The sequence below is a fragment of the Diaporthe citri genome (assembly GCF_014595645.1).
Source record: "Diaporthe citri strain NFHF-8-4 chromosome Unknown scaffold_6, whole genome shotgun sequence".
Taxonomy (NCBI): Eukaryota; Fungi; Ascomycota; class Sordariomycetes; order Diaporthales; family Diaporthaceae; genus Diaporthe; species Diaporthe citri.
The window spans coordinates 644,285-671,563 of record NW_025064851.1 but is presented as its reverse complement, the minus strand read 5'-3'; the positions used below and the strand labels follow the sequence as shown (position 1 = coordinate 671,563).

The 27,279-nt window shown below is 54.5% G+C and overlaps 9 protein-coding genes across 9 annotated transcripts; 4 read left to right on the top strand and 5 right to left on the bottom strand.

The window, feature by feature from the left end:
- Nucleotides 1-571: 571 nt before the first annotated feature.
- INS49_012208 (uncharacterized protein) lies at nucleotides 572-1,998 on the top strand (the record flags this gene model as incomplete). Its single annotated transcript, XM_043172913.1, has 2 exons — nucleotides 572-993; nucleotides 1,062-1,998. 2 exons carry the CDS (start codon nucleotides 572-574, stop codon nucleotides 1,996-1,998), a joined length of 1,359 nt encoding a protein of 452 aa, XP_043022210.1.
- A 4,144-nt stretch (nucleotides 1,999-6,142) lies between these two features.
- INS49_012207 (uncharacterized protein) lies at nucleotides 6,143-8,180 on the top strand (the record flags this gene model as incomplete). The annotated part of the gene is made up of 3 exons (XM_043172912.1): nucleotides 6,143-6,501; nucleotides 6,560-7,993; nucleotides 8,087-8,180. The coding sequence occupies 3 exons, from the start codon at nucleotides 6,143-6,145 to the stop codon at nucleotides 8,178-8,180; spliced, it is 1,887 nt and encodes a 628-aa protein (XP_043022209.1).
- An 813-nt stretch (nucleotides 8,181-8,993) lies between these two features.
- On the bottom strand, nucleotides 8,994-10,595 carry INS49_012206 (uncharacterized protein; the record flags this gene model as incomplete). The annotated part of the gene is made up of 3 exons (XM_043172911.1): nucleotides 8,994-10,121; nucleotides 10,177-10,374; nucleotides 10,434-10,595. The coding sequence occupies 3 exons, from the start codon at nucleotides 10,593-10,595 to the stop codon at nucleotides 8,994-8,996; spliced, it is 1,488 nt and encodes a 495-aa protein (XP_043022208.1).
- An 830-nt stretch (nucleotides 10,596-11,425) lies between these two features.
- Nucleotides 11,426-13,145, top strand: INS49_012205 (uncharacterized protein; the record flags this gene model as incomplete). Its single annotated transcript, XM_043172910.1, has 6 exons — nucleotides 11,426-11,538; nucleotides 11,609-11,894; nucleotides 12,245-12,450; nucleotides 12,524-12,557; nucleotides 12,640-12,666; nucleotides 12,747-13,145. The coding sequence occupies 6 exons, from the start codon at nucleotides 11,426-11,428 to the stop codon at nucleotides 13,143-13,145; spliced, it is 1,065 nt and encodes a 354-aa protein (XP_043022207.1).
- A 925-nt stretch (nucleotides 13,146-14,070) lies between these two features.
- Nucleotides 14,071-15,736, bottom strand: INS49_012204 (uncharacterized protein; the record flags this gene model as incomplete). Its single annotated transcript, XM_043172909.1, has 4 exons — nucleotides 14,071-14,423; nucleotides 14,544-15,135; nucleotides 15,277-15,318; nucleotides 15,491-15,736. The coding sequence occupies 4 exons, from the start codon at nucleotides 15,734-15,736 to the stop codon at nucleotides 14,071-14,073; spliced, it is 1,233 nt and encodes a 410-aa protein (XP_043022206.1).
- A 1,504-nt stretch (nucleotides 15,737-17,240) lies between these two features.
- Nucleotides 17,241-21,156, bottom strand: INS49_012203 (uncharacterized protein; the record flags this gene model as incomplete). The annotated part of the gene is made up of 5 exons (XM_043172908.1): nucleotides 17,241-17,617; nucleotides 17,819-17,852; nucleotides 17,892-17,993; nucleotides 18,020-18,688; nucleotides 18,742-21,156. The coding sequence occupies 5 exons, from the start codon at nucleotides 21,154-21,156 to the stop codon at nucleotides 17,241-17,243; spliced, it is 3,597 nt and encodes a 1,198-aa protein (XP_043022205.1).
- A 176-nt stretch (nucleotides 21,157-21,332) lies between these two features.
- Nucleotides 21,333-21,803, bottom strand: INS49_012202 (uncharacterized protein; the record flags this gene model as incomplete). Its single annotated transcript, XM_043172907.1, has 1 exon — nucleotides 21,333-21,803. The coding sequence occupies one exon, from the start codon at nucleotides 21,801-21,803 to the stop codon at nucleotides 21,333-21,335; it is 471 nt and encodes a 156-aa protein (XP_043022204.1).
- Nucleotides 21,804-21,867: 64 nt separating this feature from the next.
- INS49_012201 (uncharacterized protein) lies at nucleotides 21,868-24,125 on the bottom strand (the record flags this gene model as incomplete). The annotated part of the gene is made up of 2 exons (XM_043172906.1): nucleotides 21,868-22,461; nucleotides 23,319-24,125. The coding sequence occupies 2 exons, from the start codon at nucleotides 24,123-24,125 to the stop codon at nucleotides 21,868-21,870; spliced, it is 1,401 nt and encodes a 466-aa protein (XP_043022203.1).
- Nucleotides 24,126-24,612: 487 nt separating this feature from the next.
- Nucleotides 24,613-26,541, top strand: INS49_012200 (uncharacterized protein; the record flags this gene model as incomplete). The annotated part of the gene is made up of 3 exons (XM_043172905.1): nucleotides 24,613-25,120; nucleotides 25,173-25,255; nucleotides 25,552-26,541. 3 exons carry the CDS (start codon nucleotides 24,613-24,615, stop codon nucleotides 26,539-26,541), a joined length of 1,581 nt encoding a protein of 526 aa, XP_043022202.1.
- Nucleotides 26,542-27,279: the final 738 nt, after the last annotated feature.

The window sequence follows — 27,279 nt, the reverse complement described above, 5'->3', positions numbered from 1 at the left end:
GCTAATACCACATGAATTCTCTCCTCCGCACTCTTGCCAGGCTGTTGCAAAACAATGACAACAGGTTACGGACTGAGAGGTCCAACCTAGACAGAGCCGATGGGCAACGCAAATAGCGTCACTGGTAGTGTCCAGGACTCTGCTCAGCACCACGGTCCTTCGCCACCGGGGCTGGTAGATCTCATCTTGGCTACGTTGCCAATCATCTGCAACTTATGCAGAAGCCTGTCAAAAACAATCAACAAACGCGACAAACGATACGGCTACTTGGGCAACATCCAATCATCTACGGCAACATTGCAGCACCACCTTGAGGCGCTGAAAAGAGAAGGTAGCTATGAAAAGTTCGGGTCGGAGATTCAAGAACTCGCGGATCATCTGGAACGGATATTCAGCCTGGAGTTGGCCCCATCTAAAGTAAGAACCGCCAACCTCCTTTACTTCACAACTTGGTCTATGATCGAAGTAGGCAGGGCTGATGAAAGAACAACGTGGTATATAGAGCAAAGTAGCTGAAGCTCCTGTCTCAGCTGATGGACGCACATGCTTCATTCAGTATCAACGACTCAACATGGTCCAAAGGTTGTTCTCAGAAAGTGGCGGTCAATTCACAGGCCTCCGTCCCAAAGACATCCTCAATACAGAGATGATGGAAAGTCCCGGACAATGGAAGAGACTACTGCGAGAACTGGAATTTATTACCGACGAAATCCAAGGCCATGGAGACGATATCAACGATATGGACGAAGACATGATGGCGCTGCCAAACGAACCCAGTCCGGAGATGTGGGGCTTTGCGGAAGAGGTGTTCAAAGCGATGTCCTGCGATTGCCATTCTGAGTTCCTGCGAGGGAGCCGCCTCAAGATTGGGACGTACCACGCAGTGTCGAATCATGTGCCAAAATCGCTATGTGTTTTACTTGAACAGCTCCAAGACAGTGAACAGTGGGGAATCTGGCATGAATTGCTCATTCACGACCACATAGAATTTAAGTAAGTACTTGGCTTACATGAAACATATATCTAGGTAGTATCTGACCATTTCGGACACTCTACCTTAGACCTAGAGTCAAGTTCTCAATACCGGATCCGGTAGACCCGTACGAAGACGATCGCGACTTTTCAGGGTCCGAGGCTATTGCCTGCATTTACGATGTTCTCCAGGAACCCTCAACAGCAGATCTATTACGGCTCAACTTCATCTTGAATCAAGGCATTCTTCATCCATCCAGCAACATTGCAGACGAGCGAACCATCAAGCAGGACAGTCTGCGGGAAGAAGTCAATCTCAAAGCTATCCTCGCATCGCCCCAGAAACGATGGCCCGAGACCGCAAAGTGGGCCCTTGCCGTCATCCTTGCATGGAGCCTCCATCATCTATACGGTGGGCCTTGGGTACGAGGCGGATGGAGCCGAGAGAATATTGTATTCTTCAGGAGCGGCAGTCGCATTCCTCTGCGGCCATTCCTTGGTGTCTCAGACATACAGAAGGACAAAGACCCCAAACCCAGCGAGGTGTTCAGTCTTCACAGATACCCGGAGGTCCTCGAGCTTGGGGTCATTCTTCTGGAGCTGCACCTGGGCCAGCGGCTCGAGGACTTCCTGGGACTGAAACGAGAGCTCTCTGGCGCTAGGGACTTCTTCTTGCACGCTATGAAGGCATTCGCGTGCCAAAAGGAGCACATTTTCTCCTTACGTTACCGGAACGCCATCGACACATGTCTGCGGCCAGATCCTAAGTTGGGACCCAACCCCACCATGCAGGACGTTCGAACGTTACTTTTTCAGTATGTGGTGAGGCCACTCGAAGAAGAGCTGACGTCCAATTTTAAGGAGTGGTTTTCGCTTGGCAGGTTGGATGAGCAGGCCGAAAAATATGATCTTGCCTTGGGGTGGCATCCCCCGAACCAAAAACCAAACATACACACGTCCACATCCGTTCCCGGCCCCACAGACGCGAGCGTTCACCCACTCCTTCGAGCCCGAGGTCGCCGATGATTGTCCCATCATGGTCTGTCTTCAGGGTGGAGCGATCGCCCTCCGGGCACAATGGGAATATACTCTGAAACCCGGCTGTGTTGGAATCTCGGGTTTTGTAATTTGGGTGCAAGTAGTCTAGGCCAATTAGAACAGCATATGACTTGTCCCAGAGGCCCTCTAGGCCCAGCTGCCTTTGATTCTTAAGATAACACACACCAAAACAGCCCCAGTTTACGCATGTGTACAAGTACTACAGGCATTTTGTGTCAGAGTACCGATACGAATCCAGAGGGGAAAGGGATGGGTTTCAGGAACAGATGACAGAAGGGGAGGATCACATGAGCAGGGCAATCTGCAAGTTCTCTCCACCATAAACACTAGCTGGAAGTTCTCGCATGGCCTGTGCTTTGCCGTAGTGGATTGACAGTGAATGACTGATGATGAAATAGATTTGAAGACACTATGAACTTTGTCCTTTAAGAAGAAAAGCCTCAGATCCTGCCAGTAAGCTATGCTAGTTCTGGTAAGCCTCCATCAGATTGATAATCCAGCCGAGTGATATAGAGGAAAGAAAGGCTCGCGCTAAGGGCCGAGTTCCGCAGAAATGCTAGTAAACCATCGACTGATGGTCAGAATTGCTTCTGACCCAGAGACTCGGCGCGTGAGTGGCACTCAGCAACCCTGGACACCCTACCCGCTCATCCGGTAAATGGGCACCTGTGACGGATAACGTGATTAAGAATTCTATATGTAAAGTCCTGGAATTCGTGTGGGTGTCAGTAAAATCATATGTTACGTCCGGACGGGAGTCCAAAAGTGGGTGGGGGACTGAATGAGTTGTATTGTTCTATGTGATGTTGTCGATACACTCGTATTAGAAGCAAATAGAAGAGTGCATTAAGACGAAACGAAACATATACAGATGAAAATACAGATGTATTTTGAAAGCAGCTGAGAATCAAGGATTTCTCAAGCTCTTCGGCCCTTGGCAGTGTGATATCTGATGCTGCCCGGCCAAGACTAGGCCAGCACGCACCTTCCGCGTTCTGCAGACGGTACGACCCTCCCAATAACGACATTTATTGGGGGGCTAGGATAATTAGGCTACACCAAAACGATGGTCCTCCAGTTGCTCTCGTCTCCCTGAATCATGAACCCTTCTTGGCTACTCATGACTACAGTACCGACTCTTTGCATCTTGCCCGTTTGCCCTGTTCCTTCGCTTCTGATAACAAGCCCATAGGTAAACTTGTCTGTGTCTGAAGAATCAGAGTCTCTTGTCTCCCAAGCCTTGCTGCCTGGGGGTCCGTAGTTATAGAGAAGTAAAATCTGCAAATCCCAGTCCCTCCACTCGCCCGAATCCTGAGCGTCATTGTAGTCCAGGTTTAGCATAAGCCCTTTCTCGTCTCCTGAGTAAGGCGTACAGACCTGCGGTCCCCGCGAGATACCAGCCCGGTAAAACCGTGCTTCGAGCCCACACTTCTCTGGCGGTCTCGGCCTCAAGGGCGCAACAGGCCCTCTCATTCGTATCCAAGCGTTTGTCACCTCTCCAAATGGATTCTCGGGATGCTTCAGGTCCACATGCCAATTCAGTACCTCGGAAAGAGCATGTGCCGTTCCCGCGAGACTGGGCCTCCTTTTGCAGGGTCCGACCACGCGAGTCCCTGTATCATTGAGTTGCTCCAGAGTCCAGCCACATAGTCAGCATTGGTAGTCTTCTGTACCAACCGAGCAAGGCCACTAATCGCTGGGAGTTTGTCGGTGGGCTTGGTCAGCTTCCTGCCCCCGAGAGAAGATACCAGCGAGTACCAGATTTTGGGTGCTTTTGTTATGCCATGAGGATCGGTTTCAGGGCGACGGAGCTCGCTCAGATCGAAAGGACGGCACTGCATGTATGACCCGTCTTCGGCCAAAAGTCCCGCGGCGCATTCAAAGTACAGTTGTCTTGAATTGTAGTGAACGATACGTCTTGCCAGGGCGCGCTCCCGCAGTGCCCAGCCTCGAGTTGATAGTGGCTCGCCATGAAAACTACCTTGGTTGAAATTAAACAAAACATCTTGATCTGCGTGGAACAGTATGGTTGCATGTACGGCGTTGACTCCGCCTGGAAGATCAATTATCACCGTTGGGCGGTCTTGGCGTACGTGAAAACAACCTTTGTTGCAATCATCGGATCGGCTGGCGGCGATGACAATATGGGCGTTCGAGTAGACATCGACCATCCTTGATGATTCACGAGCCCAATCTTCTGCATCGTTTTGGCAAATGCAGAGACTGTCGACCCATAGGAAGCGGAGATGTAGATGGCGGGTTATAGTTATTGCGTCGATAAGTGCTTGAGGCGCTTCAGTGATGTGAAAACCGAATCGCCGGGCTTTGATGGTTTCATGTGATGTAATGAAAGGAGGAGAGTTTCCCCACTAAATGGTTAAGCTGGACTGTTAGCTGTGCGTCATGCAAAGTAGCTCTATAAAGACATTCAGATGCTGCGTACACAGTAGGAAAGGGCGGCATAGTTTCCCTCAAACTGGCCACCGTCGACTAGCCTGATGATATCTCCGGTAACACCGACATCAAGTACTCTTGTCGGTAATGCTGTACTCAACTTAGAGCATTCCTCGTTCGTATGGCCGCCTACACATCGCCTTAGCCACGCAGCCACAAGGTCTAGAATGGAAATAGATGCTGAATCTCGTATTGATGGGCGCTCTTCTGCAAGAGGATGTGCTGCAATATTAATTTAGTACTATTCAAAACTATTAGTATATGAAGGACATCCAAGTACTGACTCGATTCAACACCAAACCCCACAATTGTTAACAGGTAAAACCGCAACTTTTCACGGGGTTTTGGGCCCAAACACGGAATCCTTGTTGGCCTTTTGAACAGGCCGTAAGCCACAGCTGTTGATCTATAGGAATAGGTTGACTGTCCCTTCCGAATTCAATAAACGCCTTGTCGTTGGTAGCAGCGTCGTTCCATGTGTCAAGCCATGCCCGAACGCCTGTATGTACTATCTTGCAAAGAGGACATGAGTTTGCTGAGATTTCCAGTCCATCCAGGTCGCGGTGAAAGGCAAAGTCGAAGGGACCCCGAGTTTCTTCCGTTTCGTTTTGGATATCTTCTCCCGTCCCTGAGGGGAAGCTGACCACTATGGTTTCTGCCTTGTCTGCAAGTCTGCTGATTGAGTTTAATCCCAGCGGCAGTGAGGGTAGCGACATGAAAGTGACCGACAAACACAGATCGCAGAGTGCCATGCTGCCTCACCAAACGATCGTATAAGGCGAAGTGCGGAGAAACAAGGCAATACTCTAATAAGGATCGTTTCGCAGGACTTATTAGCCCAGTCAGGCAGGCAGGAAGTCAGCGCAGCTCTCGGCTTATCAAATCTTGCATCAGGCAGCCGTACTCTATCCAGTCAGCAAATATTTCTGAAAACTACACCCCAACCCCTGAATTTTTTGAATTGAGTGACTTCTAAGGTGTTGGCGAAGGGTCCCCTGTGCAGATTTTAATGAATCGCATGGCGTTCTTAATCTTGGCGGTTAATGTATGTTAATAATATTAATACCGGCTTATAAGGTAAAAAGATTAATATTTAAAGGTTACTTAATTATAGCGTTATATATTAATAAACTTCTTATTTATTATAATTATAGCTTTTAGCTATCTTAATATGTTTAAATAAAGGCAAAGGGGGGGTTAATAGCTAAAACTTACCTAAGGCTTAAGGGCATAAGAAAACGCCTTAACAGAGCAGTCAGCCCCTTAAATGCATTTAAAAGAGCAGAAATAAAGAGTTTTAATTAATTAAAATAGCGTTACATCGTCAGTAGGGGTGGTACTAACATGGATAAAAATTAAGGATGTGCACTGTACAACAGATACCCAGGTACCGGGATACCTAGGCAGTTTGTATGTTGTGGTACCTTGGCTGCTTCGTCCGTCACGGTATTATGTAAGCGGCCAGGACCCACCCCTGCCTAATTAACTGGCGCGGGGCGGGCGCAGGAAAGTCGCGTCAGACGCGTCTTTGGTCTTGGACGGAAAGTGCTAAACAACCACAGAGGCACACGCCACTTCATCAACATCTTGGAACCTCGAAACTCTCGTGTGTTGAACTCCAATCTGTCATACTCGTCTTTGAAAACCGGCCGACAAAATGGGCGACGCTGCCAACCAAATCACCAGAGGCGCTCTGAAGTATGCTCCGTGCTGGCCGCGCCGTCGCGATGCCCCTCATTCAAGTACTGACAATGACCTCCCAGTGCCATCTTCAACGACCCCGCGAGGGCCGCTGCAGTTCCCAGTGCCCGTCCTGCAGTGCCTCCAGATCAAACCACTGGCAGCACAACAACCGGGTGGTGGTGAGAGATACCGCATCGTCCTGAGCGACATCGACAACTATGTCCAGTGCATGCTCGCCACCCAGGCAAATCACGTCGTCCACGATGGCAAACTTGTCAAGAACTGTATCCTGCGCGTCAAGTCATTCCAGTCCAACTCAGTCAAGGGAAAGAAGTATGCTGGATATCATGACGTGAGAAAAATACATACACCTGCTGACCAACCCGACTAGCATTCTGATCGTCCTCGACGTTGATGTCATCGAGTCCCTCGGCACACCAGAGAAAATCGGCGAGCCCGGCGCCTTCGAAGCGAAGCCCGCCGACGCCGCAGCCAACACGACCATTGGCGGCACCGGATTCTACGGAACAAAGCAAGAAGAGTCAAAGCCTGCAGTCAAGAAGGAGAACCTGCCCTCACGCGTGGGAGGTGCATCGCGGATCGGAAACAACGTCATATACCCCATCGAGGCACTGTCGCCTTATGCCAACAAGTGGACCATCAAGGCCCGGGTGAGCGCCAAATCCGACATCAAGACATGGCACAAGTCCACCGGCGAGGGCAAGCTCTTCAGCGTCAACCTGCTGGACGAGAGTGGCGAAATCAAGGCGACCGGTTTCAACGACCAGTGCGACCAGTTCTACGACCTCCTGCAGGATGGAGAGGTTTACTATATCTCCAACCCCTGTCGCGTACAGCTCGCCAAGAAGCAATTTTCGAATCTCCCCAACGACTACGAGCTGACCTTCGAGCGCGACACCGTCATCGAGAAAGCCGAGGACCAGAGCAATGTCCCGCAGGTCCGCTTCAACTTCTGCGGGATCGAGGATCTGAACAAGACCGAGAAAGATACCACCGTTGATGTTGTTGGCATTTTGAAGGAGGCCGGGGAGGTGGGCGAGATCACCTCCAAGACGACTAACAAGCCTTATAACAAGCGGGAACTCACTATTGTCGATGATAGTGCATACTCCGTGCGCGTGACCATCTGGGGCAAGACAGCCACCAGCTTTGATGCGCCCTTGGAGTCGGTCGTTGCGTTCAAGGGCGTCCGCGTATCCGACTTTGGAGGCCGGTCGCTGTCTCTGCTATCGTCTGGCACCATGGCCATCAACCCCGACATCGCAGAGGCACACCGGCTGAAGGGCTGGTACGATGCGTCGGGCCGCACTGACAACTTTGCCTCGCACAACAACATGGCCTCCATGGGCAACGCAACCGGCCGCAAGGACGACACCAAGAACATCCTCCAGGTGAAGGACTCCGGGCTCGGCATGGAAGACGTGGCCTACTTCACCGTGAAGGCGACGATTGTGTACATCAAGCAGGACAACTTTTGCTACCCGGCCTGCAAGTCCGAGGGCTGCAACAAGAAGGTGATTGAGGAGGACGGCGGTTGGCGATGCGAGAAGTGCAATGTCACCCACGACAGGCCCGAGTACCGGTACATCATGTCCGTCAACGTGAATGACCACACGGGTCAGCTGTGGCTGAGCTGCTTCGACGACACGGGCCGGGCCATCATGGGAGGGAAGACCGCCGACGAGCTTGTCGAGTTGAGGGAGAACGACGCCGAGAAGCTGGCGCAGGTCTTTGACGAGGCAAACTGCTCAAAGTTTAGCTTCAGGTGTAGGGCGAAGATGGACACTTTTGGTGACACGCAGCGGTGAGCACCTTCCCCCTCTTCTGACATGGAGCACAGCTTCGGGAAGAATCTTTATACGAGACACAAGTATTGATCTTCTGACGCCCTGAACAGGATCCGATACCAGGTCATGAGCGCTGCGCCGCTGAACTACGTCGCCGAGGCCAACAAGCTGGCCGAGCTGATCAAGCAGTATGAGCTGAACTGAGGGGGGGACTTGCCGGCCGATGATGGATCGGCTGCGCTGTAGGCGGATTTCTGATTACGAGAATGAAGGGCAGCAATCGCTTGCTCAACCACAGACGCTCTGTCTGTCTCACGAAGCTTTGTTAGTGAACTTGGTGTTTGTGCTCATATTTGTTCGGGGAAAAGGGAATAGGCAATAGATACCTGACTAATACCTGGCCCGTGTATGAATTTGATTCTGGCTGAAAGGAAGGGGGCTGAAGGCAAAGAATGTAGTATCAATGCAAAGTAAAATGAACACTACTACCATGGCCATGTTCGGTTTTTGTGGTATGGGAGTGGAAGATACGAAACGGCCGATGGCCTAGGTAAGGTATATCTACGGGAGGTAGGAAGAAATGCCACACTCAGCATAGGTCACGCGAATCTTTCTTGGTGACCAAATGGAAGTTGGATGATTCGTGTTTAGAAATGTGATGTGTTTGCTTTTTGTATTTGTTAACTATTGAGCCGGAGCCTCCCAGATGGCCTGGTCGTAACAGCTCTGATGGGGTCATGTCTACGCCTACAACGATGGCCACGACCAACTAAAAACTTTCTGACCGTCCGGCTGTCCAACAAAGCTGCTGGGACTGCCTCGACAGCAGTCGATATTCAATGCGGACTTCTTCGCCGGCTACCACTGACTACTGTGTGCCTCGCACCGACCACCGTCGACCGAGAAGAGATTTTTCCACGTTGCCGCAGTCGACGAATGACCTTCCCCTCGACGGCGGTCCGATGTAGTTGTTGCCTCCTAGACTCCATGCATGCCTTCACCGGAGGGCGCGTTCGACTACAACGCACCGCCTTCGGAAACACCCGTCATGAGATCCTCATCGTCGACGGTGGCCTCGAACGCCGACGACTTGTTGTGGCCCAGCTCCTTCTCGCGCTGCGACTCCCTGATATGCTGTTTGACATAGAACGGGTTGGTGGCCAGGCGCGCGCTGGTCGCCTTGTAGATGGCCTCCAGGTCCTTCATCCTGACGAAGATGGCGGCGATCTCGCGCTGGTACTGCTTCTCGGACAGGTCGCCCGACTCGGAGAGATATTTAAGATATGGAGGCTTGCCGGCCGGCTTCTCGATAACGCCGTTTAGCATGCCGGAGCTGATCATGCCTTGGACCAGCGTCTCCACGTCGTTATCGCTGGGCAGAAGGTCGCCTGTCTCGGCACTGCAGGTCTGTTGGCGGAGCTCAGCTAGCGACACCTTGGCGTAGATCCTCCTCAGGTCAATGATCTGCCACTTCTGGTGTGCGGCCAGGACCTCCTGGACCAGTCCCGTGTTTCTGTCGTTCGCCCACACGGCAGAGTTGGCCTCGACCAATGCTTTGAGGGACGCAGCAACCATAGTGTCGAAGTGAGCCGCGATGGACAAGTAGGGCTTTGCCGTTGTCTCGCACGTCTTGCTGGCGTTTGAACCGGTGGTGGCAGGCACGGTCGGGGTGCGTCCGTTCACGAGAAGGCTGACGAGAACCCATTTATTGAAGGCTTCCGTCATGATCTTGCTGACTCCGCCATCGCGTGTGGGGTGCGTGATGACTCGCTCGAACGCCGTACGCGCCTTTACCCACTGCCGCTTGGAGCAGTATAGCAGGCCGCATGTGAGGTCGTACTGCAGGACTTGGTCAACTGTAACCGCAGTGGTGAGGCCTGTCTCCACCATGATGTAGCCCGTTGGGGGGAGGCTCAGATCGCAGAGTGGCTTCTGAATTGCTACATCTGTCCGATTTCCGGAGCCCTGATCTCGAGACATGCCGGGAAAGTAGACGATTTGTTTGTCCGTGACTTGGAAGGCTGGCTCGGGGACATTGTTGTCATAGGCTAGTCGCACAAGGGATAGGTGATGGGACGTCAGCATCGCTCCGCTAGGATCGAGCCGGAGGATGGCCGTGGCTAGAACTTCGACTGCGAGATCGTGCTGAAGGCAGGCGATGTTAGAGAGGAGGTGCAACGCGGGGCATGGGGGAGCTTACCGGCAGAAGTGTGCCTGATGCCACCTTGTCCAGCCATGTTGTGAGGTGGTTTCCCACATACCGGATCTGCCTGGCATCGAAGGTCAAAAGAAATGTGACTAGGGCCTGCAATCTCGCCTCGGGTGGGAAGGATGTGGTTTCGGAGAGGGTGTTGAAGACGGCGAGATAGGAAATGCTGTTGACAGCTGGATCTAATAGCTACAAGGGAAAGAGTCAGTTCGATGCACTTCATGAGTGGCAAGAGTATGGGGACGCACCTGGAGAATTTCGATGCCATGCCGTGCAATGGTAGCAGTCTCCTTGCTAAAGAGATGGTCTATTTGTTGCAGGTGGGAGTTGACAGCAATATCGTAGTCGTCGTCTGTCGCAAACGGCTGGGGTGGAGGAAATCCCAAGAGGACAGACACGGCGTTGTCCATGGTGAGTTGAGGATGCGGATGTGGTGGGTATCTTTGGAGGAGAGAGGCAGCAGACGAGGGCGACAGCTGCAAGTACGCTGGATAAGCTGTCGCAGGTGGTGTTGGTGGTGATGATGACGATGACGATGGTGGGCAGACGAGGCTCCCTTCCTAATCAGTACCGCCGCAGCGGACAAGTGAAAAGATCAGCAAGAAGACTGCAGGCTCTCGGGAAGCATTATGTGTTCAGTGCTTGGTGGCAGCCTAAGGAATGGTCGGAGTGAGAATTGGCAGGAAATAATTGGGAGAAAAGGCTGTCGTGTAGACGCGTTGCAGCTGCGAGGCGCTAGGTAGACGATTATCAACACCGTCAGCGACGCTTCCCCACGCATCACAATCGCAGTCGAGGTGCAGGCAGGTGGGCAGGTAGGGTGGGAGATACGTACCTTCCAGATTCCCAAAGGGACCCCGCCAAGGCGGTGGCCCAAGCTTCTTCCGACCTTGCAGGGGCCCCCATTTGAGCATCCTGGGCTAGCCTCCTACTGCGCCGTGTCAGTCGTGTGTGGGGAAGAGAGACCTCACTCTTGAACTGGCTCCAGATTTTCCTTCTCATGCCGGTTTGCAGGGGTGTTAAAAGGTGGGCTTTTCTCCTTCTCACGCTCATTTAGGTTTGACATTTCAGATTGCTTTAATGAGACTGCTTTGCTTTGCTATACTGTAGTGATAGTTTGACACAACGTAAGATCCGTCCCAATTGATCCTGGGGAGACGAGAAAAGAACAGCGGTTGAGGTTCAACTCCATTGCATCCCGATAATCCTTCGACTGACCATCTCATAGATCTCCACCGACATGCCTCTCCCAGACAAGTACGAGCTGCCAGCAGCAGCAGACTTCCACGTCCACGTTCGAGATGGCCCCATGTCTGCTGCCGTCGTGCCCACAATACGGCAGGGCGGCGTCAAGTAGGCATCTCCCACGCCCAACGTAGGCCGTCACAGTTCATCGGCTCACACAAAAGGCTCCCGACTGCAGCGTGGCATACGTGATGCCCAACCTCGTCCCTCCCGTCACCAACGTCCAGATGGCCCTGGAGTACAAGCGGCGCCTGCTTAAAGTGGATCCCACTGTCACCTACCTTATGACCCTCTACCTCCACCCCTCCATCACGCCCGAGGTGGTCCGCGAGGCCAAGAAGGCCGGAATCGCAGGCATCAAGAGCTACCCGGCGGGTCTGACGACGAACTCGGAGTCTGGCGTGACGGACTACCAGCAGTTCTACCCCGTGTTCGCGGCTATGGAAGAGGAGGGCCTCATCTTGGTAAGCTCCTTGGTTTTCCATCCCTGCATGCTCCTCCATGGCGACCAGAAAACAGGGGAAGCGGGTGGCTCCGAGTGCTTCTACAGCCCTTCCGTACCTGTTACTCCTCTGCAGTCGATGATGAGACCATTTCATTTGGACACGGAGTCATGCACCCTTCACTGGGAGACAATGACGCAGTTCAGATTAAGACTACAACGGTCTGAGACTGCGCAAGTGTTTGATTTTCATCCCTCAGATTTCCAGCTAGATGCGTTCCGTGATTTTGAAGATACAGAAACCCCGGAGGACGTTCCAACTCAGTGATCAGATCCCGTTGGCATCGAAACACTGACCCCAGTAATGCCTAGAACATCCATGGTGAATGCGCCAGCGACCACAAGAAGAACATCACCATCATGAATGCCGAGTCGAGCTTCCTGCCGACCCTCAAGGCGATCCACACGAAGTTCCCGAAACTCAAGATCGTCCTGGAACACTGCACGACTGCTGATGCTGTCAAGGCTGTCGAGGCGTGTGGTGACACCGTGGTCGGGACCATCACAGCCCACCACCTGTGAGCAGGATCCTTTTCATCCGGCCCCGGTACGGAGCGATGGAGGACTAGCACTGACTCTCTTGAATTATAGGTTCTTGATCGTCGATGATTGGGCAGGGGATGTGGTAAGTTATGCACGACGGCTGGCGTCGTCATGTCACACCCTCTTTATTCCGCCCAATTTTACTAACGAGCCACGAACAACAGTTCCATTACTGCAAGCCAGTCGCAAAGGTAAATAAAAATGCTTCCACCCGCAGCCTTTCCTCCCCCATCCGCCACCGCGCCATCGTGACTGACACACTCGCGCCCAGATGCCAAACGACCGCCTCGCCCTCCTCCGGGCCGCCGTCACCAGCAAGGGCAAGTTCTTCCTAGGCACCGACTCGGCGCCGCACGACATCAGCGCCAAGAAGGGCAAGGGCAACACCGCGGCAGGCGTCTTCACGCAGCCCTACGCCGTCGCATACGTCCTCACGGCCCTGGAGGAGGCCGTCGCCAGGGGGGACATCGAGGAGGCTCAGGTCACGCAGGAGCTGCTGGAGGGCTTCCTGGGCGGGTTCGGGCGGGGTTTCTACGGGGTTGAGGAGCCCAAGGAGAGGATCGTGGTGGAGAAGAAGGACGAGGTTGTGGTGGAGAGTATCAAGGGTGAGGGCATCGAGGTCGTGCCTTTCAGGAAGGGTAAGCCTACTTGGAGCGTGCGGTGGTTGTGAGGCACGTTTTGTAGATCACGAACCATTTAGAAAGACTCGTTGGTGGTGGCGTGCGTGCCATTTCACTATAGCTGGTTGATTGAGGTATAACCACTTCACTATAGACAGGCCTGTGATGGTCAAACCGAATGAATGTAAAAAGACCAAACACCGCACGCCTAAAACTTTCTGTGATGATGGACCTGGTGTTCTTGGATGACGCCGCCGATGCCGTCAACTCCATTGCTGGAGGAACCTCGCCGTTTTTTTCTATATTACACGGAAGCCTTGCTACCAGATGCGGCACTCAAGGACGGGGAAAAAGAGGCTCTGTTTGTCTCGAGAGCCCCGGAAACGCAACGCAAACGATTTTCCTTCAACTCAATCCCCTAGAATTCACCCCTCGGCTCGGCTCAACCACAGAAAAACAACCCCTCGATCCCTTCACTCCGATCCCTGATCCTCTCAAATCCAACGAAAAGCGAAGGGGTGGAACAACAACACAAATGAAAGTGAAAAAATCCAGTGAATCAATCCATCAAACCAGGCGGCCGGCGGGTCCATCATCGTTCGTCAGCATCATCAATCCATCAATCCGTCCGTAAACACCAAATCAGCCAGTCGTGTCCGTCAGCCTGATCCATCCGGAGCTTGCCAAACGCTTCAGCAGAGGCAGACACAAGAAGCGCGCCCAAGCCATGAGGAAACGCAACCCTGCTCCGTCCTCACTCCCTTCCGAATCCCAAAGGCTCCAGCCAAGCGCGAGACAAGAGGCCACGCAAGGCAAAGACCACGCAAGGTGCTGATCGAGCTCTTCTTGAGGAAAGGGGCGGAAAAGCAGCGACACGAGAGTCACAAACGGCGAGGCACCCGAGAGAGGTCCAGTCGGAAAGGCAAAATGCGAAAAGGCACAAGGCGAACTCGTACTGGCGAAAGGCGAACAAGCTCACAGAGGGGCACCGCGCTGCTCCTCGTCGCCGTCCGCGGTGGTGTCAGCGCTGCTGCTTTCGTCGCGGCGGGCCCTGGCGGCCCTGCCCGACTGGTTCAGGTCGCCCAGCGGCGCGAACGGGTTGCCGGAGTCGAAGCCGGAGGAACGCTGCTGCTGGTGGGTGTGGTGGTTGTACGGGGCGCCGCCGGCGGCGGCACCGTCCTCGTTGCCGGTGCTGGCCGCGGACGAGACAGTCAGAGCCCGGGTGCTGCGGGTGGCCGCAGTCGCGGAACCGGAGCCGGAGCCGCTGCCGCTGCCGCCGGCGCGAGACGGGGGTGCGATTGGGCCGTAGGTGGCCGGCTGGAAAGAGGCTGCGGGATGACAGGTCAGCGACAAGCTCCAGTGGCGGGAGTTTCAACCTCGTGATGGCGCGGAGAGTGCTGCGGGGTCTGCTTGGGAGGAGGGAACAGGAGAATGCTTCTATTACTCACCGAACGTGCGAGGTTGGCGCGCGTTGCCACGACCGCTGCCGCCGAAGCCGACACTGCCTCCGCGACCAAGGACACTGCCGCTTCCTCCGGTAGTCGGGGACGGAGAAGTAGGACTGGCCTGGACACCAGACTCACCCACGGGGCCGGGACCCGCACGCCAGTTGGACGAAACCACAGCGGTGCTCAGACCACTTCCCATACTGGCACTCGCGCCGAGGGCAGAGAAGCCGGCGCGGCCGGCACTGAGGTTAACAGGGCGATCGTCGATCGCCAGCGGACGCTGCTGGTCGAGAGCCTGCTTCTTCCACCAGGCCGGGTATCCGTGGAAGAGACCCAGCTTCTCCTGGGTCTCACGATCGTGCGGCATCTCGTGCTTGTACTTGCATCCCTGCTGGGTAAAAGCACAGGTTCCGTCATGGATCCATTTGTCGCAATAGATTTTCTCCCGGCGGGCGCTGCTGCCGGCGCCGCCACCGCCGTGGTGCTGGAGGGCGCGAGTCGGGGTGGTACCGTCGAAACCGCGAGTGGCAAGGACGAGAGAGTTGCTGCCGCCGGGGCCGGGAGAGGCGTTGATAATCGAGTCAATGCGAGACTGTCACATGAGGTCATGATATGTCAGTCATCTGAACACTCATGTGCGGTTCACACGGTCGGCATCATGGGTTTCGGGGGCGGGCGGTCCCAGGGACATGTATTGGGTATGACGAGAGTGGCTTGCTTGCTTCCTGCTTACCTGGATGTTGTCGGTCGCGACGCCGTTGGGGCTGGAAGGTGGCTGTGGTGCGCATCCTTGGGTTAGTTCAAGTGTTCCCCCAGTGGTCAATATCCAGAAACAGCATGTAAGTACAGGCAAGCAAGCAAGTCACCACTCTCTCCCAAGTTACATGTCCATGGTCGTCACCCACATCTCAGACACAACGAATCGTGATCGGAACGGAACAACTTACAGTGACGACAGGCTGGGCCTCGAGCTGGATATCCGCCAGCTGGCCATCGGGACCAGGCTGGCGGGGCACGGGAAGGACGATCATGCCCTCGTCGGTCTCGACACGGCGCGGGATGTTCTTAAGGTCTACCGGCAGCATGTCGACCGGCACGAGACGGGTGTACTGGCCGCCGCCGCGGTCGAAGCAGTAAGACATGGCGTGGTCCATGTCCGCGTCGGCAATGATCTTACCAGTCTGTGGATGCATCTTCGCGATGTTCCTGTCAGACTTTTGGAGGTCGAAGTGGTGTGTGTCGTGGTGGTGGGTAGAGAATGGCCTGCTGCTACTGAGACCTGCGACCGAGACGTAGCTGTTGTGGCCCAGAAGACTGTTGCTGTTTCTGGAATCGACGTTCGCGGTCGGCGAGCAGAAAAGGTTGGCACCGCTCGTGGTCGCAAGGGGATTGGTTTGGATATTGCGAGAAGCACAAGAGGTTTCTACTGACGAGGTGGTGGGTGATGGCGTAATCTGACTGTCAAAACTCGCGTGCGAGGTACGCCAGTTGGAAGCAGAGAGGCCACGAGGGATCGTGGACGAGGGGGGAAGTACGGACGAGGGATGAAGAAGAGCGATTGGTGCGATAGGTTGGCTGACGGACGTGGACTTGAGATGGTCACGGACGTTGCTGCCGTCAGCTGTGGTGCCAGAAGGAGTGTGACTAGCCCGAGGGTTGTCGACAGCCAGTTTGCTTCGCCGGTCATTGACGGATTGAAACGGATTGGGGTTCATTTCTAGGGGCGAGGGAAACTCGGCACGCAGACCGGGCCGCGGTCTGGACATATCCGGGCACGGTCTGAACATATCAGACCGCGGTCTGGACAAATCCCAGCCGGATGAGGGGAGCTCGGCGGCGACGACGTGATGGTCAGGGCACGATATGAACAAATCCCGGGCTGCGGACGTCGCCTCCAGGGGGTAGTGCGTCGATGAGGCTGGGGAGGTTTCACGAGTTGAGACCACAGAACAAGGCCCTGAGGAGCAGCTCACGTCGGAGGGAGTGTTCGGAGAAGGACGCAGGCCAGAAGGATTGTGGCCAGTATGGGCTTCCATGGCGAGATCGAAGTGGACTGATGGGACACTCCAGGGGATGGCGGTCTGATAAAGGGGGTGGGTGCAAACGGAGGCAGGTCTCTGGCAGCACCTACTTTATACCCTGCAGCACTCAATAGTTCGAGTAGCAGAGCACAGTGAGAGGAGGACAAAGGCGGCCGGGGTTCTTCTCTAAGACCCATGCAAGAATATCAAGAACAGTTGGAACAAGAGGACTCTGGACATTGCCGAAGAAGCCCCTGATGAGGGAGAGCGTTTGAGGTCCTTTTAACATCATCCTGCTAGGGTCACTTGTCCTGAGCAAACGGAGGACGTCAAATAAGGTTGTATGCATCCACGGATACCCGCAGCATGTTGTTGTACTCCCTCACGTGATTGCTGTCCATCTCTGGGATTCAGTCAGCAGAGACAGCAGGCAACAACCCGAAACTGTCGTTCACTAGTCAGAAAGAAGGGGAAACAATGCCAAATGGCTTCCAAAATTGTATTTGCCTAATCAGTCAAACAGTCCAATCAAAGTATCTATCAGGCCTGGCCGATAGAAAGGGGAACAAGGACGAGCTTGTCCGGAGGGCTGGTCAGCAGAGTGAAAAGGGCTTTGACATGCACAGAGAAGTTTCTCTGCGTGCCGGTTTCGCAGATGAACCAGCCATTCGACGGTCTATTCGTCGCCTTGTTGCTCAGAGCCCACATTGGGTCCGGATCCCACTTCCTCCTCCGACTCGGACTCGGACTCTTCCTCTGACGTCGAATCGTCAGACCCAGAAGAATCTTCTTCAGATTGCGGTGGTGCAACAAGTCGAGCTTGCTCTTGCTGCGGTGGTTGCTGCGGTGGTTGGGTTGATTGGGGTGCGGCAGAGAAAGGCAGTAGTTGTGGTTGCGGACTAGGCTGAGCAGCGGAGCCAGCAATCTCTCCTGCTGAACCCTGTCGTTTCGCTTTCAAAAGGTTCTGCAGAATCTCTCTATTCTGTTGAACTCTAACGGGATCGCCGCCAGAGAGCGACTTGACGTCGTCAAGCGCTAGTCGTAACTGAATCTCTGTTTTGAGATTGGGGCATGCCCGGCCCTGTTCATGAAAGAGATGACAGTTCTTACATTGTGTTCGAGACATTGATGAGCCCGAGCTTGTCCCATTAGATCTCACAGGACCTATGGATGAGGATCGTACTGTGGGCAGAGGAGGTACTGAGAGGGGTCAGAATCTCTTCGGGACTAGTAAGTAATAAGTAGGATGCATACCTTGAGGCCGGTGCGCAGCCCCACCGTTGATGTTCTGCAAGTTAGTATTCCCTGGAACTAATCCGGGTCTCACTGCTCCGTAGGTGGCGCCGTACTGCCCATAGTTCCCGTGCTGGACTAGGCTGGCTCCGTAATTGGGGATGGGGTACGGGATAGGGGTGTGAGGGAGCTGTGCCTGGGGGTATTGTCGCGCGAAGTCACCATGGGGTCCGGGCTGCTGCGGTTGCTGGACTGTTTGACCTCGCCCTGGCCAGGCATTTGCGTACTGAGGCCCTGGTCCGCTGAAGGCTGAGGAGACGGGCGGGGCTGCATTGATGAAGTCTCTGTATCCGCCGGTTGAGGCTCGCCCTGGCTGCCCTCCTCCACGTCCTCTCCCTGACTGTCCTCCTCCTCGGGTTGGGTGGCCTTGTCCTGGCCTTTGCCCTTGATTTTGGTGGGCGTCGCCGCCGCCTCCTTTGCGCTCTCTGACTTGGCCGTCGACGTGTTTCCTAGGGCGCCCGCGCGGCCTCTTCGCTGGGACTGGGTCTTTGTGCTTCGGGGTGTCTGGCCCTTTCGGGGTGTGACGGTGTTCTTGGGCGTCTGGGGCTTTCTGGGGGTAGATCGCTTCGATGGAGAAGGCTGAGGGTTGTTCTTGTTAGACTGCTTCTTTGGGGTTTGCTTCTTTGGAGTCTTTCGAGAGCGTGCTGTACCTTTCTTTGCCTGTCCCTGTGAGTTCGTACCAGAATCAACATTACCGTTTTCAGAATCACTGTCAGAGGAATCAGTGCTAATGAAATCCTCGTCAACCTCAGAAGGCAGCTTCGTCTCAGCAATGCCTCCAACTGGCTGGTCCTCAAGGCCATCGACGGCCTCGCCAGCGTATTTGACAGCCTGGAGGGAGTTAGTCACTGGTGAAATGTATTTGACTTCTGCAACCGGCTTACCTGGCGTCGTCTACCACCGCGACCAAGCACCTCCTTGTTGAGCTCGGCCCTTCTCTTTGCCTCGTCCTCTCGTTGCTTGAGAATCTCGTCCCATACACTCATGGGAACCTCCGGGTTTTCTTCCACCTGCAACTCATTCGCTAAATCCCCAGAATCATTTTGCCAGACGCGAGCATATGAAAATTGAGGTCTCTTGGTTGCATCATCCTCATCGTCAGCCGCTAGTGTCGGTTTGATCGCAGATCTATCCAGCAGCTTCTCGATGGCAGCCGCATCGTATTTGATGTGCTCCTTTTCACCGTCGTTGAAAAGAGCCTCTGCGCCATGCTTCAAGATGGACTCGAGGTCCTCTCCGACCTCTGCGTTGTTTTCGTTTTTGGCATCCATACTCTCGACCAACGCATGGTCAAGGGCCATTTTCTTACGCCCAATCTGCATAATCTTCTCCTCGACGCTGCCCTTCGTCATCAGCTGGAAGCAAAGAACTTTGTTCTTCTGGCCAATGCGATGGGCTCGAGACAGAGCCTGCAGGTCTTGGTGTGGGTTAAAGTCGGGGTCAAGAATGATGACTGTGTCCGCAGTCGCCAAGTTGATTCCCACACCTCCTGCACGGGTCGACAGGAGGAAAGCGAAGTACTCGGAACCTGGCTCATTGAATGAGTCGATGCGCTTTTGTCTCTCGAGGCTCGTGACATTTCCGTCAAGGCGGTGGTACTTGAAGCCTATACCAGTGAGGAAGTCCTCCACAATGTCCAGCATGCCAAGGAACTGGCTGAAAATAAGCACGCGGTGGCCATGCTCCTGGAGCCGAGGGAGCATTTGCTCTAGAAGAACAAATTTAGCAGAAGCCTCAACGAGGTTGCGGTGCATCGTCTTCTCGTCCACATTCTTGTCTTCGACAGCTCCACTGTACAGAAACGGGTGGCCGAGACACTTCCGCAGCTGCATGAGGATGTTGTTCAGACTGCTCCGCTCGTTGGATTTGAGCTTCGTATTCGCAAATATTGCGCGAATGAGCTCGGGATTCCTTTCCATGATCGACTTGCAAAGCTTCTCCTGGACAACTGACATGGAGACCGGCAAGATGATCTGCGCCATCGGCGGCAGGAACTTCAGCACCGTAGCCTTGGTGCGCCGCAGGAAGTAAGGCTTGATCATCTCGTGAAGCTCCGTAATGTTGTCTTTCGTAAGCTCGGCGAACTGCTCGTCAAGGCGTTCCGCATTCTTCGACGGGTCGATGAATTGGAGGAGGTTGAAGAGTTCACGCTTGTTATTCTGAAGCGGCGTGCCGGTGAGGAGCAGCCGCCAAGGGACCCTCATGGAACGAAGCGCGCCGTACAGCAAATTCGCGTCGTTCTTGAGCCGTTGACCCTCATCAACAATCATGCCAACCCACTGGACACTTCTAAAGAGACTCCTGGTGTGATCATCCTGGGCAGAGTCGTATGACATGATTACGACGTGGGCTTTCATGTCCTTTGAGCCATTGGGGAACAGCTCGTATTGATATGCCAGACGCTGCGGCTCCTTACCACCATGGTAACAAACCACGCGCATGTCCGGGGCCCACTTCTTGATTTCCCTCCGCCAATTGGGGCAGGTCGAGTTGGGAACAACCACAAGCCAGGGCCAGGCCCGAGGAGACTGCAGGCTGACGGAAGCCATCAAGGCGATGACCTGGATGGTCTTTCCCAACCCCATTTCGTCTGCTAAGACGGCGCTCCGCTCCTGATGGAAGCTACTCAGGATCCAGTTGAGTCCCTGGACTTGATACTTCATGAGAGTATTGCCCTCCCTCAAAAAGCCGTTGAAACGAGGCTCTGAACTGGGCGGGTCGTCCTTGAAAGCGAGACCCTTGCTGAAATCCATGTCCCGGAACTTTCGAAGACGTTCCTTGATGCTGCTCGCTGGTTCAGACTTGAAGTGCTTGCCATTGAGGAACTCGTTGTACGCAGAGAGAAAAGCGTCCCAGCGAAGGCCGGAGTCATGGTCGGGGGGCGCATCCCAAACAGCGTCAACATAGTCCAGGCCTTCAAACTTGATCATGGCTTCATCTATCATAAAGACCTTGTCCAGATCTGCCTTCTTCGACTCGAACTTGAATGTGCCCTTGTATCTCACGTCCAGAACAACGTCTGAAAGAAGATACTCCTCGGGAATCGCGTCCTTCTCGTCGAACTTCGGCAGCAAGTTTGCACCGTCGTTGCGCTTGGGGAATGCGTTGCGCATCACGCCATTCGTCACTCCAAAAACCCAAGGGCCTGGCTTCCACTCGCAATGAGCGTAAGACTGAGACTCGTACTTGACGAGGTACTCCTTGGCGTCTTCAATCACGTCCAGAGTGGTCTGACCTGGAAGGTAGGCATCACGGTCCGTAGGCCGCCAAGCTACAAGGGTGTCGATCTTGCGCGTCATGTCCAGGCAGTTTCTGCATTTCCAGTGGACTGAATACTTGGCCAATCGATCGGCTCGAATATCGCCTCCAACCATTCTATGGTTGTGAGACGGGGGAAGGTGCTCGAAGTGGTAGGCACAGTGGCATGTGATGCACCGGAAAAGGACGTTGGCAGCGTTGTTGATCAGTTTCGGGTCTATAGGGACAATGGGATCTTGTCCGTCATTCTCCTCGCGCAGCTCTGCTCTTGCAAAGCCGACCGCTTGGGAGCGAAAGCGTCGCATGCCTGGCCCTTGTCCCGGCAGACTTGACAGACTTCGAGGCTTGGAGCGCGGAAATCTTTCTTCTTGCGGACACCAATGCAGTGTCTGCACTGGAGGACGAACTGATCCGGCCCAACTTTCGTCACCAGATGGTCTCGAGTGCTGCGGAACCCAAGACAGGTTTTATGGTAGGCCATTGCACAGCCCTGGCAATAGATCATGATGCCCTTGTTAGGCGCGATGACACCGTTGCCGCAGGTATCGCACGTGGTGCAGTGCGATTGTTTAAATGGGCCGTCTGGGGTCGAAGCAAAGGTTTCTTTGGCTCCAGATGCCTTTGGTGCTGCTGGGATCTTGTCATCCTCCGGGGCGTAAGTCTCATCCTCCCATCCGAGCTCCGCCATCACCACACTGGTTTTGTTCTTTCTGTCTGAACGTCGGACAGGTGGCTCAAAAGCGATGTCGTCATCATCGGTTGGCAAAGATAGAGGCTCTGCCACGACGGAGGCGAGCATTACCACCACGTCTTCGAGACTTTCTCTCAGGCACGAGGTCTGACTTGACTATGAACTCGTCCTCGTTCTGGAGCTCGTCAATGTCGTCCTCAAACTGCGAAGACAATGTCTTGGATCGAAAAGCCCCAGCATTCTTTCGCAAGCTTCGTTTGCTCCTGCGCTTTCGGTCTGATTGATCTTCAGACTGGTAGTCGTCTACAGCGTAGTCGGGCGGAGGCTGCAACTGCCGGTTTCGGTCACTGCCGCGTGTCCGAGAAGAGGGACCTAAGTTCCGCATCTTCTGCTTCATGCGGTGGTGGCCGGGATGAACTGGGTAATCATCGTCCTCGTCAATGTCGTCCAAGTCATCCATCATGGCGTCATCCTCATCAACATCCATGTTGCCCTCGTAGTCAGGGTCCTGGGTAATAGCTTTGCGCTTCTTTGAAGGACGTGTGTAGCCAATGTTCTGGTAATCGTCCGGATCCGAATCCATGGTTTGTGGCTTTCTGAAGTATGCGAGAGCCTGACGCCCGTTCGGATAGCTCGAAAGCTGGTCTAAAGCCACCTGAGCGGGTTCATGTTAGCTCAGCGATTGCAGTAAGATGGAAAAGTTGGTCGTCAGGACGCGACGGGTCGGTGGGTCCCAACGGAAAAGAAAAGGGACGAATGTGTTTGTCGCAAACAGATCTCAGTGGATGAAGAGGCGCCGTCGGGGAGGTGTTCCCGGAGATGATGAGAGAAGTGAGAATGGTCTTGAGTGCGAAAGAGGGTGCCAAGTGTTGTGCACGAAAGGCTTGGATGTAAGTGTTGACTGTGCCGGGTAAAACAGGCAAGGGCAGACTTGGGCGCTGCTGCGAGATTGGGAAGTTCAGATGAAGATTGCAACGCGATATGAGCTTCGCCAGGGAGATGTAAAACAGCCGAGTGCATGTGAAGGACTTGAAGAACTTGGTCAACTTCACATACCGGTTCCGCTCGACAAAAGCTGCAGTGCCGTGGTTCGATGCACTGCGCAACTGCGAAGGCAACAGGCTCACGGACAGTGGAAGTTATTGCGGCACAGTCCAAGATGGTAGGAAGGCAACGACTGATAAGCAATCCCGAACCTCAAGCTTGTGCTCTGCTTGATGTTTGGTGTTTAGGGAAAGGTTGCAGTGTTGTGACTGGGCTGCCCGGGAGTGGTGGATCGCAGCTGGCAGGCGCCTGTTGAGGACAACTGTGGAAAGATACTAGGAAACGATGTTGTTGCAGTGAAGAAGAGGAAGGAAGTGAAGTCCAAGGAGACGGGCAGCAAGTGACAAGTGGCAGCTTTCCACTTGGTTCGTTGCCAAACACTTCGTTGCAAAGACGGGAGGAAAATGGTGTCAAGCGAGGCAGTCTGTGTTTAAAGCGGGAAGAACCTGTTCTATAGCTGCGGCTTACCTGATCTACACGGCCGTCCTCAAATTCCACTGAAAGCCACGCTTCGCCAGGAACATCCGTCTTGATAACCTCCAACACGCGGTAAATCTCGTCACCCGGTGGCACTTTGGTGTACTCCTGAGCTTCTGCAGGCCGCAAAGGCTTGATGACCACCTCGAACTTCCAAGGGTCAGGTGACGATTCTGCCTCAAAGACCGCAGACTCCACGGTGGCCGTCCTCGTCTTCCTCTTCCCGGTTTTCACTGGGCTTCCACCATTGGCTTCGGGACCACTCTCGGGGTCTGGCTTGGCCTCGACTCGCTTCTTGGCCGAGGAAGTGCCGAACCTCTTCAGAAGTTCTGCGGCACTGTCGTGTGACGACTCGTCCCCGCCTTCTCTTGCCTTGGGCGTTGCGCGGCTCCTGATTGAACGTTTCGCCGGGCTCTTGCGGGTGACTTTCGGTGTCTCGTATTCTATCGCATCATCGTCCTGCTCGATTGCGGTCTTGTCCTCCTCGTGCCCATTTGTCTCGGGCGGTGGTAAGCTCGCAGCCCCGTTGGGTTCTACCATCGGTGGCTCAGGGGCCACAGGCGCCGCCGGGTCTATTGGGTCTATCGGATTCATGGGTGCCATAGGGGCCACAGGGGCCGTGGGAGCCATGGGAGCCATGGGAACGGGCGGCGCTGGGCCAGGGATTGGCTCCTGATCGACATCGTCGGATGAATCTTCGAAGTGACGGGTTCGCGCCTCGAATGTGAACTCATCCAGCATCGTCAGCGGCTGGAGAAAGGCAAGCAAGTCTTCCTCCGCGTTCTGCGACTCCTCCATGGCGTGGGGGCCCGTGGCCAGCCTCTATCGTCGCAATTCTCTCTTCAAGGCAGGACTCGGGATCTTGAGTTATTCATCTACAGTGTTGTCGCAATTGGGGATTCCGCAGTCAATTGAGGCATTACACTTCCAGGACGGTCGCATACCTTCAGGGAACGCGTCAGAGCCTGTGCACCCTCGTTTTGTTGCTTGTTTGGGCGGTCTGGCGCAAAATGGTCGGTCGCATGAGGTTGACGTTCGGCCAGATTGTCTGTAATCAGCCTGATTAAATCGGCGAGACGCGTCCGAGACCGCGTGCGTCCAGGCGGGCCGCTGGACTCGGCATATCCCTGCACTAGAGCTGATCCCTGCAAAAATTTGGGATAAGCCACAACAGCGGAACTACAGTAGTGAACATCGACCCCACCACCCATTCAACTCTGAAAGGACTGTCTACCACTACAAGTTTTTGTCTGCAGTGCTCGAGTACAAGGACACCAACAATGCAATGAGCTTCGTTACAAAGCTGCCCTTGTTAGGGCGTAACCCTGCGCTCCGAGTCGCCCTCCTCCCCCTCTCCTCCCAGCGATGCGCCTCTCGCCTATCTGCCATCCACCAGGGCCTCAACCGGTCCGAGAGAGCACGACCGCAAGGCTCATCTCCCCGCAAGGAAATCCGCCAACGCCCTGGCGATGATCCATATCTCAGCCCTGAAGAGCGCCGGCGAGCGAGGGCAGTCGCGCGGCAGAACCCGATCAACTACAAGATTCGGAAGGGGAAGAAGGACATCACTGAAGAGCCAGGACCGCCGCGCAAGTCGAGAAGGGCCCGTTTCTCTGACCCCAGAGATCCTATGGGTCGGAGGAGTCTCGTAAAGAAATTCCAGACTGGACAGCTGTTTGATGGCGTGGGGACGGGCTACGGAGGGGACAGGGAAGGCAACCTGCAACACGACGACTTTGTGAGGCAGATGTCGGGCGATACACGAAATCGATCGAGCCTTCGAGACTTTGATCGTGAGCCGCGGAGGGATGGACCTCGGAACTTTGGGAGAAGTGAACGACCTAGAAATTTCGAAAGGAGCACAGGCGACCATGAAAGCCGAGGCGGTCGAAAACAACAACCTTGGGGAGAGTCTAGGCCGGATCGAAGTATGAGAGACCAAGGGAACGACAAGAGGAGATTCGACGATACTTCCAATGGTTACAACCGAAGAGAGCGCGAGAGTCGGGTGCCGTCCGACTCATTCGGGCGCGATCAAAGACAAAGGCCGTCATATGACGCAGAAAGGACGAGTCGATTCGAGTCTTCGGGTCGTGCTGAAAGAAGTTCACAGAGGGCAAAACCCTTGGATTCTGCTAGGCGAGATCAGACGCCAAGATCACCCCTTCGTTCAGAAAGGACGAGATCCACCGATCGTGATTCAGCTGACCCTGACGACGCAAAGGCGTGGAAACCAAGGAGGAATGATGGCCCAGTGTCAATTCCATATACCACGGCCGCCTCGCAATTTTTATACGGTACTTCGGCCGTGGAGGCTGCCTTGAAATCCGGCCGCCGAAAGATGTACAAGCTATACATCTACAGGGGCAAAGGCCGCAGCACCAGGGCTGCGGAGAAGGACAGACTTCTAGCTGACTTGGCAAGGGACCAAGGCATCAGGGTCGAATATCTTGAGGAAGCATCACTGCCAATGTTGAATAAGATGAGCGAGAGCCGTCCACATAACGGTCACGTTCTGGAAGCCTCACCACTGCCCCAACTCCCAACCACCGCCCTGGAGGAGTTCTCTGAGGACCAGCATCGGTCAGGCTTCAAGCTGGCCGTGGGACACCAATCATACGAGGAAGCCCAAATAAACGGCACCTCAGGGTTCGTGAGCACCGAGGCGGGCTCGCGCAAACCGCTCGTCATGGTCGTGGACCAAGTGCTCGACCCGGGGAACCTGGGCGCCATCCTCAGGACAGCCAGCTTCATGGGAGTCACGGCTGTGGCGGTCTCGAAGAAGGGCTCCGCGCCCGTGACCCCAGTCGTGCTGAAGTCCTCGGCCGGAGCCGCCGAGGCCCTGACCATGCTGTCGGTCGACTCGGTCGAGGAGTTCCTGCGGAACTCCAAGGACAACGGCTGGAAGGTGTACGCTGCCTGTCCCCCCAAGTCCGACTCCAAGCGGCCCCAGATCGACACCATAGACCTGGAGAAGGACGACCCGCTGCTCAAGGACCCTTGCATCCTCCTCGTGGGCAGTGAGGGCGAGGGATTGCCCCGTGCTCTGAGGAGGGCTGCTAACGTCGAGATCAGCATCCCGAACCTGTCTGGGTCTGATGTTGTGGACAGCTTGAATGTCAGCGTTGCCACTGGCTTGCTGTGCTCGGCGTTCTTGAGGGGAAAGGCAAAGGCGCGTGGGAACACTGCCAGCGATCCAGGGGCAATATTCTGAAGACGAATTGACCATACAATGTACAATTACTGTCTCGCTACGGCGAATCATAAATATACCCCAAATCATCACTCACCACCTGTCTTAATCATTAGCCTGGGTGGCTTGGCACATGTGCCTGAATCTGCTAACCAAAAAACGAAGATGCCCTCGGAGAGCCAGAACTCGTGTACATGACTGATCTAGACATCATCTTTATGGCTCTCTTGTATGAATGACAGTGAGGAGATGTTGGCGGTGGCTCTGGTATATGATTTTTGCCATGTACAGCTTAGTGCAACTGGATAAGATACGAATTCGAGGTGTAACGTGAGGGAGGATGATCGTACCAGAGGAAGTCCGTTCAGATTGACCCCAAATGTGAGTTACAGAATTTCAGCTGAGTAGTACCCGCAGCTCTGTGATTTCTTCGGATGGTCTTGAATCGATTCACACCGTGGGCTGGCGACCAACTGCCACCCCTTGTTGCCCCAATACCCAGTCTACGAGCGAGCAGACCAGCATGGCGATGTCCGATAAGAACGGCATCACGCTTAAAAAGAGCAATGCTCCATCTTTCACAAACATCTCACAGAAGAAAGTCCCGATCAAAAGGATTACCCCAACAACCCTGACGTGTCTGTCTCCATCCGTTGGTGCCGAAGAGACTGAGGATAGTACACTAATACCGCATGAGCAGAATTCAGAACTCAGTGAGAAGTACTTCACAAGATGCGAGCGAGGACACAGTCGGTTTGA